At 48.4% G+C, this 18,117-nt stretch overlaps 1 protein-coding gene across 1 annotated transcript; it reads left to right on the top strand.

The window, feature by feature from the left end:
* Positions 1-2,061: 2,061 nt before the first annotated feature.
* UPRT (uracil phosphoribosyltransferase homolog) lies at positions 2,062-17,456 on the top strand. The gene is made up of 7 exons (XM_084294320.1): positions 2,062-2,382; positions 7,768-7,810; positions 12,277-12,346; positions 14,341-14,403; positions 15,175-15,336; positions 16,072-16,170; positions 17,030-17,456. The coding sequence occupies exons 1-7, from the start codon at positions 2,069-2,071 to the stop codon at positions 17,134-17,136; spliced, it is 858 nt and encodes a 285-aa protein (XP_084150446.1). The 5' UTR covers positions 2,062-2,068; the 3' UTR covers positions 17,137-17,456.
* The last annotated feature ends 661 nt before the right edge of the window (positions 17,457-18,117 follow it).

Raw genomic sequence — 18,117 nt, 5'->3', positions numbered from 1 at the left:
TAAATCATACCTCTTCTCTGAACCTGCAACTATCCATTTCTACAATAGCTTCCAGTTTCCCATCCCTCAGTTTGTCTTTCAGCTTGTTATCTCTCTGGGTTGTTGCTCATCTTTAATAAAGTCAAAAGACTTACAGTCACCTCCTAGTGAACTGAACAGACTAATACTTCGATTCCCACAATTGAAAGTTTTGTCTGTAATTCAAGATTAGGTTCTGTTTTCGTACTGAATTTTGCTGATATTCAGAGACGCATTTGTAGGTACATTAGGCAAAAGTGAATATACATAAATGTTTATTGCAGCAGATGGCTACACAGACTGCTGCAGTCATTCCACCTTCTCATCAGTTTTGTCTTCTGTTCTCTCTGTGCTACATTTTTAAGTAAGCCACAATCCCACAGTAAGTTCTTGTTAAGTGTTGTTTTAACTCTGCAGAGTTCCTGCAGGTTTGGTTCTCAGTTAAATAGATTGACAAGTTAATTAAGATGTGCCAAGGCTTTGATTTTTTTTTTAAATCCTCTTCTCCTAACAGACATCTGCCTACAAAATTACTGATATACATCCCTTAATTATTGCAGAATCAAAATGTGCAAGTCAAATGAAGGATGTGTGTTTGTGCCTCTTTGTTTAAGGCTCTGCCAGCACTTCCATTACCAGCCCCACTGTCAGGAGTTCACAAATTCATTGTTTAGAAAATATCCTGCCTGAAACTTTGCACGTGAAACATGAGCACAGCTGGTTTTTGCCCTATTGGAAAGTAGCTTACTAAGCCTAGGCTGAGTGTTTATAGACGAAATGATGCAAACCGTCATTTCTGTGTCAGCTTAGTTCAGAATTCCTCATAATTTTCCTCACTTATAAGAGGTCATAGGCAGCATATAGGGCAGGTGCGTAAACTGCTTATATCAGGAATAGTGCAGCCAGCAGGACCAGGGAGGTGATCATCCCCCTGTACTCTGCTCTGGTGAGGCCACACCTTGAGTGCTGTGTTTGGCTTTGGGCCCCTCACTACAAGAAGGACATCGAGGCCCTGCAGCGTGTCCAGAGCAGGGCCACGAAGCTGGTGAAGAGCCTGGGACACAAGTCCTGTGAGGAGCAACTGAGGGACCTGGGGTTGTTTGGTCTGGAGGAGTCTCAGGGGAGACCTTATTGCTCCCTACAAGTACCTGAAAGGAAGGTGTGGGGAGCTGGGGGTCAGCCTCTTCTCACAGGTAACTAGCAATAGGACTGGAGGGAAAGGCCTCAAGTTGTGCCAGGAGAGGTTCAGGTTGGGAATGAGGAGAAATTTCTGTCAGAAAGTGTGGTTAGGTATAGGGACGGGTTGCCCAGGGAGGTGGTGGCGTCACCGTCCCTGGGGGTGTTCAAGGAAAGGTTGGACATGGTGCCTGGGGACATGGGTTGGTGGGTGACACTGGTGGTAGGGGATGGTTGGACCAGATGATCTTGGAGGGCTTTTCTAACCCTAATGATTCTGTGATTCTGCAGTTCTATGAAAGCGCACTACTTTGTGTGGTATTTCATGATCTTCAGCATGGAGCTTCACCTGTGTAAGGCCGTGAAGCAGCAGAGGCTAAACCAGAGTTTACTCCAGCGTATTTGGGGTTAAAATCACCAAAAAGCCCTTTGACAAGCTCCGAACAGGCCAGAGGGACAGGCCAGAGAGGACTCCCCCGAAGCAAAGGCAGGGATTCGGAGAGACAGAGCAGCCCCAGCCCCACTCCTGGGGCAGCCATCACCTCACAGCCACCCCACCCGAGGGCCGGGCAGCGGCGCGGGGCTTCCGCAGGCCCCACAAGGGGCTGGAGGGCCGAGATCGTGAGCTGAAAGCACCGAAAACACCGTGAGGGGGCCATGTGGGGGGGACAAGGGACGGCCGCGGGGACTCCCCGCTCGCCTCAGCCGAGGCCGCGCCGCCAGCAGCGCCCCCCCGCGCCGCTCCCCGCCGCTTGAGCGGCAGCGCGGGCGGCCATTAGGGCGGCGGCGCTCCCCCACGGCCCGCCCTTCGGCGGCGCAAGCCGGGGGCCGGCGCTGAGCACGCGTGGCTGCCTGTGGGGCCGGGGCCCGGCGCATGGAGGCGATGCCGTGCCGCAACCAGCGCCTCGGCCCCGCGCCCGGCCCGCAGGACGAGCAGCAGCCGCCCGTGGTGTTGGCGGCGGCGGCGGGGGCAGGGGGAGGCGGCGGCGGCTGCTCGCGGTTGATCCGCTTCGCCGAGCCCGATGAGGGCGGCGAGAGCAGCCCCAGCCCGGACAGCAGCAGCGGCAGCAATAACGACGGGGGGGTGCTGGTGGAAGCGCGCAGCCCCGCGGCGGAGATCGGGGCGCAGCTGAAGCTGCTGCCGATGAACGACCAGATCCGGGAGCTGCAGACCATCATCAGGGACAAGTGAGCGCCGCGAGGCCTGCCCAGAAACCGGCGGGCAGGGAGCGAGGGAGGGGCGGGCGGCGGGCTCCGGCCGCGCTGAGGCGCTGGGGGGCGCTGAGGGGGGCTCCGAGGGGCTGAGGGGGGCACCGGGAGGCTGAGGGGGGCTCCGAGGGGCTGAGGGGGGTGTGAGGGGGCTGAGGAGGGCTGAGGGGGACACCGGGGGGCTGAGGGGGGCTGAGGGGGTGGTGGGGGGCTGAGGGACGCGGCCCCGGGGAGGGGGGAGCGGGGCGTGAGGGGAGCCCCCCTCACCGGCAGCCCCTGACAGACCGTGCAGTCAGAGAGGGTTTCGGGGTGGAAGGGACCTCAAAAACCATCCGGATCCAGCCGTGGAGAGCGCCCAGGTTGGATCCGGGAGCAGTGTGGTGCTGAGGAGGGTTTGGCTGAGGGGCCCTTAGCTCCGTGGGACGCTGCCCTTCCTGCAGGCGCTGCTTTCCGCGCTTGTCGCTCGCTGTCACCAAAAGCCCGTGCTGCCACCACACCTGGCGGGACACGGAGCTGTCGTCCCGCTTCTGCGGCTCTTAGGGGCAAAAAGCCTTTAAGATTGGGCCCTGCTGCTCAGCACCTCTGACACGAGGTGCTTAAGGCACAGGGAAACCTCAGGTCTCACACTGTGCGTCAGGAGCTCTCCTCCTGCCCGTCCTGTCGGCGTCCGATTGTTCTGCACGTGGAAGGTGATACTACAGCCTGATAAATTTAGCGTGCGACATAACACAAACGCATGTAGAGGGCATCCCTTAAAAGCACAGCTTGCCTCCTGTGATGCGAGGAGCCCCAGCAGGTACAGAGGTGGGAAGCAGTTTGTTGGTGGAGTGTTCCAGGATCCCAATAAACCCTTATTGTCCTGCCACACGCGGGCTTCCTAACACCTGCAGTAACCAACTTGATTCTTCCCCTTATTTCTTCTCTGTTCTACCTGCATAGGCTGCGTTTTGGTATTTCCCAGCTCTTGAGTACTTAACTTTGCAACTGTAATACCACTAATGTATTTTTGTGTAGAAGTAACCATCAAAGACAATACCTACGTTAATTGTACTGGCTTAGATGTGCCTTGTTACCTTAAATTAGGAATTTTTGACTCTTCAAAGTGTGGAAAAAGCTGATCTCATTGCAGGCAGGAGCACATGGAGCTAGTGCTAGCTTGCTGCAAGGAGGGCAGTTGTGGCAAGACCACACAAAAGATCTCTGCAGGTAAAAATGTCTTCTGGCAGCCTTCCTGCAGAGCAGAAAGGGCAGTTTTACCTGGGCCAAGCAGAGAGACAGCCTCCAAACTCTGCTTGTTGCATGGCCTACAGAAGGTTTTAAAGTTAGTGAAAAGGAAACAACATTTAGCTTTGATATCTAGGTGAATACTAGTAATGTAGTTACTGTACCCACCTAGGTATTTTTATTATTGTTGCAAGTAAATTTTTAACTCTTGCAGATCTATTGAACAAGTTTCTGGGTGTATTGAATTTAACCAGAAATCAGCAGCTGATATTTTAACTCAGAGGAGATTTTTTTTTTTTTTTAGAGTTGCATCAGGCCATTGCACAAGACTCCAGTAAGGCAAGGCGTAGAGCAAGCCTTGGAAATAATGAGTCGCTCCTAGCTGCAGTGCCAGCACACCGCGCTTTATTCTGAATGTGTCTCAGAAAGGCAGCAGCATTTCAGTGAAGAAAAGGCCTCAGATGGGACTACTTCAGTGCCCATCGTCCAGAAAGATGGTAAAATGTGTGCTCAGCTGCACAGGTGCGAGCATCTCTTATGCAGGGGTTAGAAACTGTTGCAGTAACCTTTCCTCGAGCAGGTGTAATCTGCCTTACAAGGCCTCTGTCCAACTGCGCCATTCCAACCAAGTGCTACAAGAAGCTCCTCCTCAGACGTTTAATAGTTATGAATAAGGTGCTATGGCTAAGAGGAATTACTGGTCAAAAAATCTGATTTAAACTGACAAAAGGCTGCTTTTGTATACGAAAAGAGGGAAAAGCTATGTCACTGCAGGGCAGTTAGATACCACCAGTGTAGCTCTGTTTCTGGATTAGAAAAAAACAGGCAGCCCCACAGCTGGGAAGGCTCAAGGAGGGCATTGGGAATGCCCCCAATGCTCATGAAGACAGATGTTCCAGGTACAGCAATCAAGGGAAGGGCAGAAATTACAAAGCAAGCTGCTGGGAGAAACACCAAAAGAAGGAGAAAACAGTCAGTTTGGGGCGATTCCTGTGCAGAGAAGAAGGGATAGACATTCTTGGTGCGGTGCCAGCTCACAGCAGGCACTTTTACATCAGCCTAAGGATGCACAGGCTGGGTGCAGAAGACCTTAGGGACTCTGTGTTGCCCATAGAATGAGCCGCACAGAAAAGTGAAAGGAATTCAGGATTTAGAGGGATGCAACACAGCCTTTCAATTGGAGTAACTGTCCAGTAAAAAACAAGACAAAAACCACCTTCATGTTGCTGGGCCCACATCCTGTAGCAGGTTCAGAGACGGCTGACTGAATCAGTGGTGAGCATTTCATAGGCTGAAATTACAGTTTGTGTAATTAACTGCATTTTATGTAGCTGTCACTGCAGTTAATGAGGTCTGGGAGCCAGAATTAGGGAGGCAGAGAGGTGGCCTCGGCTTGTGCGCGTTTTCCCCCGGCTGGCTCAGTTGTGGAGCCTCGGCTGTGCCAAACGGGCAGGCGGGTGCCTGCTAACACTGTCGGGCGTGAATTCTGGAGTCCTCTCTTAAACCGATGAGTTTAAGTACAGAGTGCCCGGGAGCAAACAGTCAGAGCCTCTTCTGAGGAGGGTGTGACCTCGCAGTGGTGTTCGGCCTGCGCAGGTTGGAACCAGTGATCTGGAAGCTGAGATGAGTAGCGTGGCAATCCGCAGCCCAGAGCGCTGGTTTCTGCAGGAGGAAGTTCATTAGCTCAGATGGGTAGTGCCGTTGGAGCTGCCGGTTTAACAACAGATTTAAATGTAGGTATTTAAGGGTTGGCGCGTCTTTTATGGGAGATCATCGTGCCGTGTTCTGCTGCGGCTTCTTACTCCCCAGGGAATGGAGCGAGCAGCAGAGAGGCGCAGGCAGCAGAGCAGCAGGACGCAGTCCTGGCTGCCCTACAGAGCGCGGTGATTCAACTGCCACTCAGCCCTGATGAGCAGAGGTGGCTTTGCTGCAGGCAGGGCAGGATCCCTTTCACATGGCACCCCCATCCCGAGTCCTTACACACAGAGCTCTGGTGCTCCCTCAGAGAGAGGGTGCTCCTGTTCCCAGCTGCCCATTAACGGCACCAGGTTCCGGTGCCTACACTTCTTATAAAGATCTTCTATGAATTCTTCTTTGGGGAAACAGCTTTTTTCCAGCCTTGCCTTCGCAGCAGCCTGCTGTCTCTGGACGATCTCTCGTGCAAGGTGAGCAGGAGAAACAGAAATTACCGAAGTGTGTCAGAGTAGGACCTGCCTCCAGCCCTGGCAGTGGTTGGAACCAGTCCCGGTTACTTTATTAAGAAGTTTGTAGGCTGCTGTAGATCATTGCTTTGTATCCTCCTGATCTGTAAGGTGAGCAGTTCCAGCGTTTTCACATGAACCTTTTTTCTGGCCCCTTAGAAATTAATTTTCTCGTGATGTGGGGCTTGAAACCTGGTCACAGCTTTCCAGCTGAAGGTGTGCACGAGGTCTGTCATTTTCAATATTATTATTATTTGTCTCTAATTTTTATGCATGCCACCACTATTGTTCTCCATCCCCTTAAAAACCAGACAGAACTGACCAAGGGTGTTCTGTGAACAGTGTGTAAAAACATCAGCCTCCCTGTGCGAGGACAGAGTAGTTCATTTAAAACCTCCTAATCTGTATTAATAGCCCACAGTATTCACTCTGAACTTTTATTGCTTTGCAATCAAAAGCGGAGTCGTGACACGGTCAGGTTTGTCTTACCCCGCTCTCATGAAATATGGGTAAGCTTTCTGACACGCCACGCTCTAGTCTGGAAAAACCTAAGAATACACCGCCTACACACTTTGCTACTTGCTGTTATTTTTTTTATATTTGCACACACCACAGTTGGGGATATGAATCCCTTTAAAAATCTCAACAAAATCAGGTTGTGTGATTGCAAGCTTGTTTCTTGGGTATTTGATGGGGCTTTCTTCAGTTCTGGTTTTCTGACGAACATCAAAGTAGCAGAGCACTAAGAGTATCCTGTCATTGCTAGAAAGAGCAAAAAACAAACAGCATTTTGAATAACAAATACCGTGGTGTTAGCACAAGGAAAGAAATCAGATTAGGCTGCCAGTCTTTTAAAACCTCACTTTCTTAATGTGGCAAGGTTGTACTAATAGTACGGGGAGTCGGCAGACAAACATCCTGACTGCCACTCTTGTAAACAGAAGATGTAGCAGAACCTTGGGGATTAAGTGCAAAACTATCCGTGGTATTTCAAGAGACATCCAGAGTATCATAGCGTGGAGATGAGAGAGGGGTAGGCCTAGTGTGATTACCAGAAAGTTTCACTAAAAGCGACCTGTCTGCGATAGTGATTCCTTGTCTGAGGATTTTTAAGGCTAACGTACTGGAAATGTTGTCTCCTTAGTTGGAAGCTTGTCCTGCTGCTGTGTGGTGAGAGTTGGTCTTGACCCGGGAAGCCAGGTGTTCCAACCTGACTTTCCGACGGCAGCCGTCCCCGTGGCGTGTTTGCACAGCAAGGAGCAGGGAGAGGCCAGCCTGCCCTTCCTGCCTTCTGGACGGGCCAGCAGTCGTGGTAGTAAAAAGTTCCACCTAAGCCACTAAGCCAGGAGAGAGGGGTTTGTGTAGTGCTGCTTGCTTGTCCCTGCTCATTTTAGGCTGAGGCTCACCAGGCTTACCACGCAGTGAGTGAATTCCCGATAAGATAGGAGACCCTGCTTGTCAGGTGCGCTGGGTCAGCCTCAGCGCCTGGGATCTGCTTCATCACTGTCCTGGGCTCCGACTGGTTTGAGAACGGGCAAAGCAAAGCTCTCCTGCTTATGGCTGCAGAGAACCCACCAGGCTGGCACAGCTCAGAGCTGCTGAGGTGTTCTGGAAGCGAGCTGGCATGGCGGCACAATGGAAAGCCTGCAGAATATCCTGCAGAATATCCTGCTCGTGTTTTCGTGCTTCAGTTGCTACGCGAGCAGTGCAGCGACGTGGCCAGTGGTACGAGGCAGAGCCCCATGTGAGCTCACTGCAGCTCAGGCTTCCCCAGCTGGTAGGAAACACGCGGTAGGATCTCTGGGGGATAAAGCTGGAACGTGGCAGGAGACCTTTCTCCAAACCGCCTCTGGAAAATATTGTCCTTCGAGTAACATTATATTTAAGCACTGCTCTTAATTATTACCCAATTTAAAATAGAAATTGTTACCTTTTTCAGGACAGCCAGTAGAGGAGACTTCGTATTTTCTGCTGATCGCCTGGTAGGTGAAGAATTTCTTCTTCTTGGTGTCGTGCTGTGTAATTGTTTTATAAAATGGTCTTATGAGCTACAATAATGTTAGCGTGAGGGCAACTTTTCTAAACAAAGGAAATTGCTGTTTGACAGCAACTTTCTGTAAGGGGATTCTGTTCTTTGTTACAGTGTTTTCATCTCAAAGGGTTCCAGAAACTAAGTTACTATCAAATACTTCAGTACAGTGAGAAGTAGCAACATGAGAACGCGATTTAAAAACAGATGCACAGAGGCTGTAGATAATTTAGTGTTAGTTTGAAACAGTACTTTCCATCTTGTCAACAATTTCTTACAGTCTAGATATCAATGACTGATTGCGTGCAGAGCACCTCCCGACACTTACTGCGTGGTAGATGAGCAGCTCTGGGTGCTTCCACCCAGGGAACGGGCCTTTAACCATGTGGTAGCTGCTAGCAGGGACAAAGCAATTAGAAACTTTCACACATCCTGGTAAGTCAGGACAAAGGCTGGTGGGAATGCAGCAGTTATCTCACGTAAATTAAATGCTTAAAGAAGCCCACAACACTTAATGCCACACATGTACTGGATACGCCCTTGTATTCAAGAGGGTGTTTCCTATTTGCGACTCCAGATTTGTTACAGAGGAAAGCCTTTCCTTCTCCCTCTAACAAAGATCAGTCCAGAGAGCACTCAGTCAGCGGCACTATTTGCTAAACCAGCCAGGTTTCCTGTGATGAGCCCAGTCTTAACCCATGCCTGATGCAGGCTTGCTCAGGGCTTACATACAACCCCGACCTGACATGTGACTGCAGTGCTTTTTATCTCTGCAGCTTGTTCCACTTTCCCCCCTGCTTTTCCCTTCCTGAGAATGTTTCTGCCTCTTCCATTCTCCAGGATCGGTGAAAGCCTGAGCCAACAAAACTCGTCCCTGTAACTATTGGGTCAAGTTTCTGACTGCAGTGTCCCTCTTTGCCTTTGTAAGGGACAGGCAGAAAGCCACAGTCCCCCCTTCTTTCTGTGCCAGCAGTTCTCAGCAGACGTAATGTCCTTCATAGTGCTGGACAAGTGGGAACAGCACAGGAAGCATCCACAGCCTGTGCTAAACCAGCTCAGCTGTGGGTCAGTCTTCGTTTTTTTTTTTTAATTTTATTTTTGGTGGTTTCAGCTTTTCATGTGCTTAAATGTGTAGATGAGATTCAGAGAGCCAACATCAGCAACCCCGCATACTTACAGGGTGCAGGTCTCCAGTCCAGTCAGGCCCCTTCCCCACCAGCACTCCTCTCTGGTTAATATTCTTGTTCTACCTTGTAGCAGCTTCCCGTCTTCTCAGGAGCATTCCTTCCGATCAACTTCCTCGAACTAAAGCGAAGCAATAAAGATTCCTGTTCTGCACCTTAAAAATGGGATAAATAATGGCTGTTCTGTCACAGACAGGAGAACCCTTACAGGTCCCAGCTGCACTTTATCACCATTAATTAGTGTGACGGCCTCCCCCACCTACCTTCTCACTCTGTTTGAAGGTGGTCTGCTGGTCTGCTTTTCATTTTGTGAGAGGAATATTATGAGAAACAGTGTGTGACTGCCCCATTTTCTGTGTGGTATCACAGTTGCACGTGGGACGTGGGCTCCAGTAGATGTACAAACATTGTTAAGACACGCTGTGTGTTTTTCATCTGACTAGCAGACAGCTGATTAATGACAAGATGCAGTCTGAAAGCAAACAAGAAACATGCAGAAAACAAGAAACTCAAATGTTGTAGAGTAGCAAAATCTCATTGCAGAGAGAAAATGAGACTGGAGTGAAGGTTGCTACTAGTTTGGCAGTTACTAGGGGCAAATATCTCACAAGGTCACAATAGGAAGAGGGTTCAAGGAGGGGTTTGATGAATTGATAGTGGTACAGTTTTTCCGTCTGGCAGCTTGTTTCTCACAGAAGGAGATGATAAAATAAATGTTCAAAGATATTTGTGGAAGAAAGGAGTTAAGAGATGGTAAAGGTTAGCAGAAAGTTCCTGAAAGCGACTGCTGATGGTGTGGTCCTGCAGCTGCAAGATGCGGGACTGAAATCATGAATAAGGTGACAAACCATCTTGTGTCTGGGAAGGAGAAGAGGCAGGCATGGCAAGTAAGCCTCTAGCACAAGAAAGGATCAATTGTTACAACTCGTGGTAGATATCTGAACAGCTAGAGCAGAAGGGGCTAGGGAGAGCAAGCTGAGAGCCCCCAGCAGAGAACTCTGCAAAAGGCTGAGGGTGAGCCCTTGTGCACGTGCTGCCCTGCGTGCGAAAGGAGACTTCCAGTGATGGCGCCCTGCAGCTCGTCTGTGGAATTAGTGAGGAGCTCACCAAGCCCCGGCATTCATACTGAGACAGCCTGAGAAGTATTTTAGGGCATCCCACTTGGTAGGCAGTACTGGATAAACTGGGTTCAGTCAAGCTGCACGCAGCTGGGTGGGCACCACAGCAGCTTGTTGGGGGCCCAGAGCCCAGGTGAGTGATGGGAAGAGGGGACATGTCCCACAGAGACGCCAGGCATCACGTGCCTCGAGTTTGGGCAAGGACTGAGCACAGTTGCCTTGCAGCCTGGGCTCAGGCAGGGGTTTGTCATCTCCACAACACTGCCCTGCGGCCTCAGCCGACAAGTAGGGTGAAGATAATGTCGGGCACTCTGGAATTTAGACTAGAAAAGTTGGAAGGGACTTTCAAAGATCATCTAGTCCAAGTGATTCTTTAAAAATTCATTTTTAATTTATTTATATTCTAGTTCGTTGGCATTTCATTGCTTCGCCTCTTTCCAAGCTGCAGGCAGGCACAACAGTTGTGACATGCAGCCGCTCGGGATTACAGTTACCTGCTCAGGGGTCTCTAGAAGGGCTCTCCCTTTTCAAGGTTTGTCTGCTCAGAGACGCCATCCCTAACTGCACCTCGGCTGGTTTCCTGAGTTAGTGATTACACCTCCTGTAAACGGGAGTGCTGGCAGCTGCTTTCTCCAGGTGCCTCTATCCTGATTTCTCTGTTCATGGACCCTGAAGGACTGGTCCAGCCTGATTTCTTCAGTGGTATTTGAGAGTGGCAAGGAGACTCGATCCATGAGCTTAACTGGCTGAGAAAGGGTAGGGTCAACACCTTAACATCCTCAAAGCACTTCCGTGGTAGTTAGCTACAGCTGCTCAGACTTGTATTAGCTGTGGCTTTTCCCAGCAGTTCTAACATACCTTGTGCTACTGAAGGTGCAAAGCAAACAGCATTTCCCTTGCTTACTGCAGGGGCAACCTTAAGCATGTAACTGTAATAAACGAGCACATGGACTATATAATTTTGCGTATCAGCATTGAATGCATAACCTGAAGCTTCAGCAGAAGTCTGCGAGCTGTTACAGTTTAACTAGGCCTGCTAGAACTTAACATTGTTTGCTCGCTCCCTCCTCCCAAAACCTCATCAAAGAGGGACATTTAGTTCACTAACTCCTAATGCAGTCTGTGCGTGCTAGGAACTGGGGCAGGATGGAGGAACAGAAAAACTTTCCAGCCTGCCCTGCTTCTGGAGTATCTGAAGCGAGCTCAGTCCCAGGAGCAGTCACCTCATTTCTGCCATCACGCAGTGACTTTTGCTTAATAGGTTTCATCTTGGCTTGGCGGTAGCTTTCCTTGAGCAGTCCTGGCCTTTGACTCTTTGGCTCACCAGCAGAGAGAATCCTGTCTATCTGCAACACCCAGAGCATCTGTCCTGGGCAGTCGTGCTGGGCTGAGATGAAGGCATTTCGTACCTTTGCCTGGGGTACAGCACAGGTTTCCTGCCCTCCGGAGGGACGTGTGACACGCCAGCCACACCTCCAGGATGTCCCCACTGTGGCTGGGCCGTCTGCACCCTGTGAACACACAGGGGCTGAGCAGAGCGTGTGGAGCAATCAGAGCTGCCAGGTGCCAGAGGAAGGGGGTGATAAAGAGAGTTGTAAATCCCCTGACATGTCCTTGGGCACTTGGTAGTGTGCTTACAGCGCTGCAGCTCCTGCAGCTGTTTGGGCAGCCCTGCTGCAGCTTCTTCTTAGAAATATGGATGTTAAAACAGGCCTTAGGGCCTAGCTGATGGGGAACTGAAAGAAGGGGAGTTTTCCTCTTTTCTCACTGATATTTTCTGTCAGCAACATGAAGTTAACATGGGTGGTTCACTTACTTATGAGAAACATTTGTCTCTGATGGCTTTATCTGCCAGGCAGAAGTTAAGCCAGTTTTATGGAGGCATTACAGATGTACCCCTGCCCCCGTTCTGTTTTTTAATGCCTTCATTTGACGTGTGGACAAAACATACACATTGCCCTATAAAAGGTCTTTAAAGTCTATCCCTAACTACTAGTGAAAGAGGATGTTCTTGGCTGTTAGGCATTCACCTAGTACTTGCAGAAACTCCTAACACATTTAGTATCTTATCTGGCTTGATAACAAACCCCTTCAAGCTGCTTTCTCTGGTTCTACAGATCAGACTTGTGGTTGAAGAGGGACTGAACCAACTGCCGTACACGGAATGCACGGTGACCACTCCAACAGGTATGTGGGAAACCACTCGGTCAGGTAGGACTGGGAGTGGAAGCTGATTTAATATAACAATGTGGAACTGTTTGTTACAAGAGGCCGGAACAGCTTAACATTCAGGCTAGAGTATAAAGTTAAGGTCCCCTCAAGGTATTTAAAACAAAAAGCTAGAAGATGTGTGATGACAGGACTGAGCAGAACAGTCATAGAGTTGTCACCTTACTATGGTTTTAAATTGGTCTTGCAAAACTGTGATAAAAACATTAGCAGTGTACGTGCGAGATCACCTTACTTGCCCCTATCACACCATCGAATTAAAACTGATGACATTTCATGTGCCCGTTACAGAAAAAAGTGCTCAGCACAAGGAGTTTTGTCATGCCAGCCTAAATCTGCCTCTGTTGCAACTGTGAGTGATGGTAAGCAGGAAATAAAAAGTGGCTGTGTTGGCGTTAGAGGAAACCCACTGCAGTACTTTGGGTTTGCTCCTATTAACCTTAAAAGATACGTAAGGTTGCATGGGTTACTCAGAGGTAGCGTAGTTGCTGCTCACAGTTGCTGCATCAGCCACGTCTGGGGAGCCTCAAGCACACCCAGGGCACCTGCAGTACCCCTGCAGGACAGGCACCAGCTGAGTCCTCCTCCCCTTGAGGATTTTGCTGGCATTTTCTGCAGCCTGAGAGCAGCTCTGTACATCCTCTCATTCACTCTACCCCTCTGCCCTTCACCATAAATCATCTGTACGTCTTCACCCTACTTTTAGTCACAGAAAAGATGGCCCGAAAACACTCGGTGCTGAAGCTAGCTGGAGTTTAGGAAGGCGCTCAGGTGCCGCAGTCACTTACCTTGGCTCGCTTTTAACTAAAATAGCAGCTGCTTCATGAGGCCTGGCTTCACATCAGTCCCAGGTCAGTCGGGCAGTTTGATGGCTGTTGGCTGTCTGCGTTACCCAGTTTGGCAGGTCCCCGGCGAGTAACGCCCTCCCGAAGCTCTGCAGGTGTTTCTCAGTGAGCCACTCGCCTGCCTGTGGGGAAAGAGTGCCTTGGGCCTGCCCCTCTGGGCACACGTCGCTGTGGTGCACAGGCTGCTGTCTGCTGGCACTGCCAGCCCTGCCATCAGAGCGTCAGCCCTTTCACCCTTACCCCTGCCCAAGGAGGGAGCTAAAACGGCCTCAGGTGCGCCCATTCAACAGGGAGCATGCCCTGAGAACACAGACATGTACCTATGAATCGTTGCTTATTTATACTGAACTCTCCCTCTGAGCATCTGGAAGCTGCTGTCAGCACAGACAATTTGTACTCCTTCAGAAGCAGAACATTCCTCGAGGCCAGCAATGCAATGCCGTGCCAGCTCTCCTTTAAAAGGAGCCTTTGGACCTTTTTCAGCCAGGCAGAATATGCAAAACCCAAAAAAACACTGCCACGTGTTCTCTGCAGTGGTACTGGGCAAGTTCAGGTTGGATCTGAAGAGCTATGAGTGGGCTTACCTTGCTTGGCTGCCTTCGAATCCATAAACTTGAGCTCGCAGTGCTGGCGATCTCTTCCGAACACATACCCTCGCCCACTTCTGTCCTTCGGCGATCAAGAGCGCAATTAGAGTAGCGTCATGCTCTGGCTCTGCCTCTTCACTTGCAGCTCTGGAGTGCATTTACGTGGTTACTTAGGGCACGTACCATTTACCTTTATTTTGGATAACATCCTTCATCTAAAATCATCACCTGAATGTTTGAGTTATAAAACCTCCAGGCAGGATCACGCCTGTACCTCTCTCCTGAAGGAACCGTTAGGAGTAAGTTCCTTCATGGTTCTGGTCCCGTTCCCATGGCTTGTTTGGGGAGTGCGGGATGTGGCGTGCAGGTGGGGCCACGCCACCTGCTGAGACACACAGAGCTCAGCACCGGTCCCTGTGTGGGGGAATCACGTTTCTGTTCACACCAGGGTCACTTAAGGCAGGATGGGGCAGAGGGGAGCAATCACTGCCGCTGAGCCTTGGTTTCTTTGCTTTTTTAGGATACAAGTACGAAGGAGTGAAATTTGAAAAGGGAAACTGCGGAGTCAGCATAATGAGAAGCGGTAGGCAGCTTTTGGTTGTTGAATGGGTGTGAATTAAATGCTTTTGAAACCAGTAACCAGCTTCCTTCTGAAAACGTGCAACAAACTGCCCTACAGCAAAGGTTCCCCCCAGACTGCTAGCTGACATTCTGTAATAAAGGATACCTAAAGAAGAATAGCAAGTAATACGTTTCTTCAACATTTCAGCAGACAAATAGCAGCAGCAGACTACATCTGACCTCTTCTTTAACAACCAATAGCTCTGAGAGGCCAGGCCAACTCTCCTTCCTTGTTTGCCACTAGTTTTTCCTCCTCAAAGATATCTCCCCAAATAAACCATGCTCAGTGGTGCTAGAGGCAGCACTCTTTTGTCCAAAACTATGTAAAGCTTTTTATGATATAAAATCCAGCGGCTCCTAAGGTTCCTGTACTATGTTTTTTACCATGGTGTGGCTATACAGAGCTCAGAGTTGTTTTTCAAACCACATACGAATTATGACATTAGTTGTTTTGATATTTCTACTTCTCTCCTTTGAAAACGTGCTTAGCACTAGAACATGAGAACACAAATACCTGGGAGCCAAATGACACAGAGTAGGCTTGTTTTTCTGTCTAAACAGAGATAAGGAAAATAGCTTAAGGTCTTTTTAAAACTTGAAAGCAAGGAAAAAAAAAAGCTCTGTTCAAGAACTATTCGTAAACACAGTATTTGGACAGTCCATTTAATTGTAACGTCTCGTTGTTGTGCCCTTTGTTATCACGTAATATTTTTTTTCTTCTGCTCATTTTGAGGCGAAGCAATGGAACAAGGTTTACGGGATTGCTGTAGATCGATCCGCATAGGAAAAATCCTGATACAGAGCGATGAGGAGACTCAAAGAGCAAAAGTATACTATGCTAAGTTTCCCCCAGACATTTACAGGAGAAAAGTTCTTCTTATGTACCCAATACTAAGTAAGTGTCTCTATTATTTCCGGTGACTGTTCTGTATTTAAATTAAAGCTTCTGAATTTCCAGGGTTTTTGTTAGATTTTGGCTTGATTTAGGTGACGTAGCAGGGACTTGATCAGGCTGCTCCAGAACATACATCAGTCAGCCCACATCAGCGTGAACGCAGAGCAGATCACTTGGGTTTGGCTGCACTTGTGAGAAAGGCAGCTGCATTCAAGTCCGATGGCAAAATTAAAAAAAAAAAAAAAAAGAACTTATATGAGAAAAGACTTCAAATAGTATTTTCACTATTAAAAGACTTTATGAGGAATAATTCGAAAGTAAATTATTTTAAAGTTAAATGCAATTAAAACCACAAAATATATCAATGCGGTAAGGACTTTGTCAGGATGAAGGAAATTTTCCAGTCTAAGATGTAATTCTGGTTCTGCACATGGAGCTCTTAATTGCTAACTTATTATTTTAGATGAGTTTTCTTGCCTTAGGGCTTTAATAAAATCCACTGACTTCAGTGTTTAAAACCTGGCAGAGTCAGCTATTTGGGTATAAAGATTAAATTCCTTCATCAGGAGACAAAAATTTTCAATAATTAATGCTTGCAGAGGTGACAGTCGACCAGTGGGACAGGACAGAATTGTCGCTCAGCCCCACACCAGGATTGGTGCAGGTATAGCCCCGGCTGGCTTAGGAAGAGTTCTTCCAGCAGGAAAACAAAAATCTCACTTTTTCCCCTTTTAGGTACTGGTAATACTGTAATCGAGGCTGTCAAAGTTCTTATAGAACACGGCGTGCAACCAAGTGTCATTATCCTGCTGAGCCTATTCTCCACACCGCACGGTAAGTCGTGGGGCTGTGCGTGGGGCAGAGGTGCTCGCGCCTCTGCCACCCAGCAGGGAAGGCTTCTGGCAGTCCCGCACTCCAGGCAGCTGCCAAGAGCACTTCCCTTGCGAATAAGGACACCAGCAGCACTCTGCTCAGGAAGGATTTATTTTCCCCTCTGAGTTTTGAAACTGAAAGCGAACACTGGCACGTGTGGCATGGGAAGGGGAGAGGGCTAGCAGAACAAAAAGGGCCTGTTACCCCTCACAGCAAAACTGCAACTGGTGAAGCATTCCTGTCAGCAGGAATAGGTAAAGAAAATGCTGCAACGACCCTAAGTCTTCCTGTTGCTCCAAAGCACAGCAGCCCATGCTGAGTTGGTCAGCCACCAACACCAGTTGTACAGAAAGCACGATGTAAAATAAGCTACAGAACTGGACTGTCTGCACATTAAAGATCTTTTAATTTAAAAGATGACCCTAAAAAGGAATATCTGTTTCTCTAAGTAGGAAAATGGATCTTGTATTTTTATTTTTAAATTGGCCATGGCAGAAATCACTATCAAAAAATCGACCATGGTGCAGAGAGTTATTCCTGGCAGTAACCAAAATAGTAACTGGATCAACTAGGGAATAGTTTAGTTTGGGAAGTTAAATGTATGGTGAAAAAATGAAAAATCCCAGTAAGAAAACCCAGAAGAACAATGTGGAATTCTGGAAGTTCTTCCTCACATGCAAGCAGATAAGCCAGAAATGAAGCAGAAGAATAGAGGCAGACTCAACTGCAGAATTCTGCTTACCTTGATGTAACACGAGGCGCTGAAATACGGCTGCGGTGCGGCATTGATTTCTTTGATTTCTCTTCTCTCTCCCCAAAGGTGCCAAATCGATCATCCAGGAATTCCCAGAGATCACAATTTTAACTACAGAAGTTCATCCTGTTGCGCCAACACACTTTGGACAGAAGTATTTTGGAACGGACTGATGCACTTGGAACAAGGCGATGTGACTGTATGATAGTACAAACGAGGTTTTTTCTACATTTTATTATTATTTGTAGCAGAGTTGGTTGAGGGCATGTTTAAAAAATCTTTTTTGGCCAAAGGGGGAAATACTTGACCTAGATTGCTTCTGGTTGGTTACTGCCTGAACACTGAACCAAGCGCAGTAACAAAGCACTCTGAATCATTGCAAAGTCGAGCATCTTCATGTTGTACTCGTATAAACTGCTGCACTCTCTGCTTTAATTTATTTATTCTTCCATAGCCTGTTTTGTGGCTGCTTGCAAAAGCAAAATAAAACAACTAAATCATGAAGGTGTGTCCTTCATTTCTAGTGCTGACGTTGACATCGCTTCAGGTTAGGCAGCACAGCCACTCTTACTGATTCCAGTACAACAGGTGCACTCGGTAGCAGCCACACTGCATTCCTGGCACAATTTTCAGTCTTGGGATGGTGGCCAAGAACTAAAGATATAACTCTCTGAATTTTGCTCTAAATAGATTGTTTTCAAATGGTAGAACATCTGCAGTTATCTTGATCCATGGTACTGAAGAAAGAATCTTCCTGTTGTAGTGTATGTACCCTGATGGGCTGGGAATTGAGAATGGGAGAAGTGCTGTCTACACAAATTCTGCTCACAGCGTGGTTGAGTTTTGCCTCTTAAAACTTCCGTGGATGAATCAGTATCACCGACCATTGTAAAGAAAAGGAAATGGCAAAAAGCTGGGCTCAAATTCTAGCTCTGTTCACAGGGCTGGAATGTAAGGCCTGGGCTGCTCCAACCAATGCCTTGTAAGACAAGGGGGCAGGATTTAATTAACTTATTTTTTTGGTACAGATGAAGAACCTTCCCCACTCTATACAGTAATTTTGATTAATTCAAGTTCTGTAAGGCTTCCAGAAAGAGTATTTTCCCTTGTCATGGGTTAAGTCATAGGAAATAATCACTCACAAGTATAATAAA

The sequence above is a fragment of the Netta rufina genome (genome assembly GCF_964035555.1).
Source record: "Netta rufina genome assembly, chromosome: 12".
NCBI classification, from domain to species: domain Eukaryota; kingdom Metazoa; phylum Chordata; class Aves; order Anseriformes; family Anatidae; genus Netta; species Netta rufina.
The sequence above is the reverse complement of the archived record's forward strand: the minus strand, read 5'-3'. Positions and strand labels throughout refer to the sequence as shown.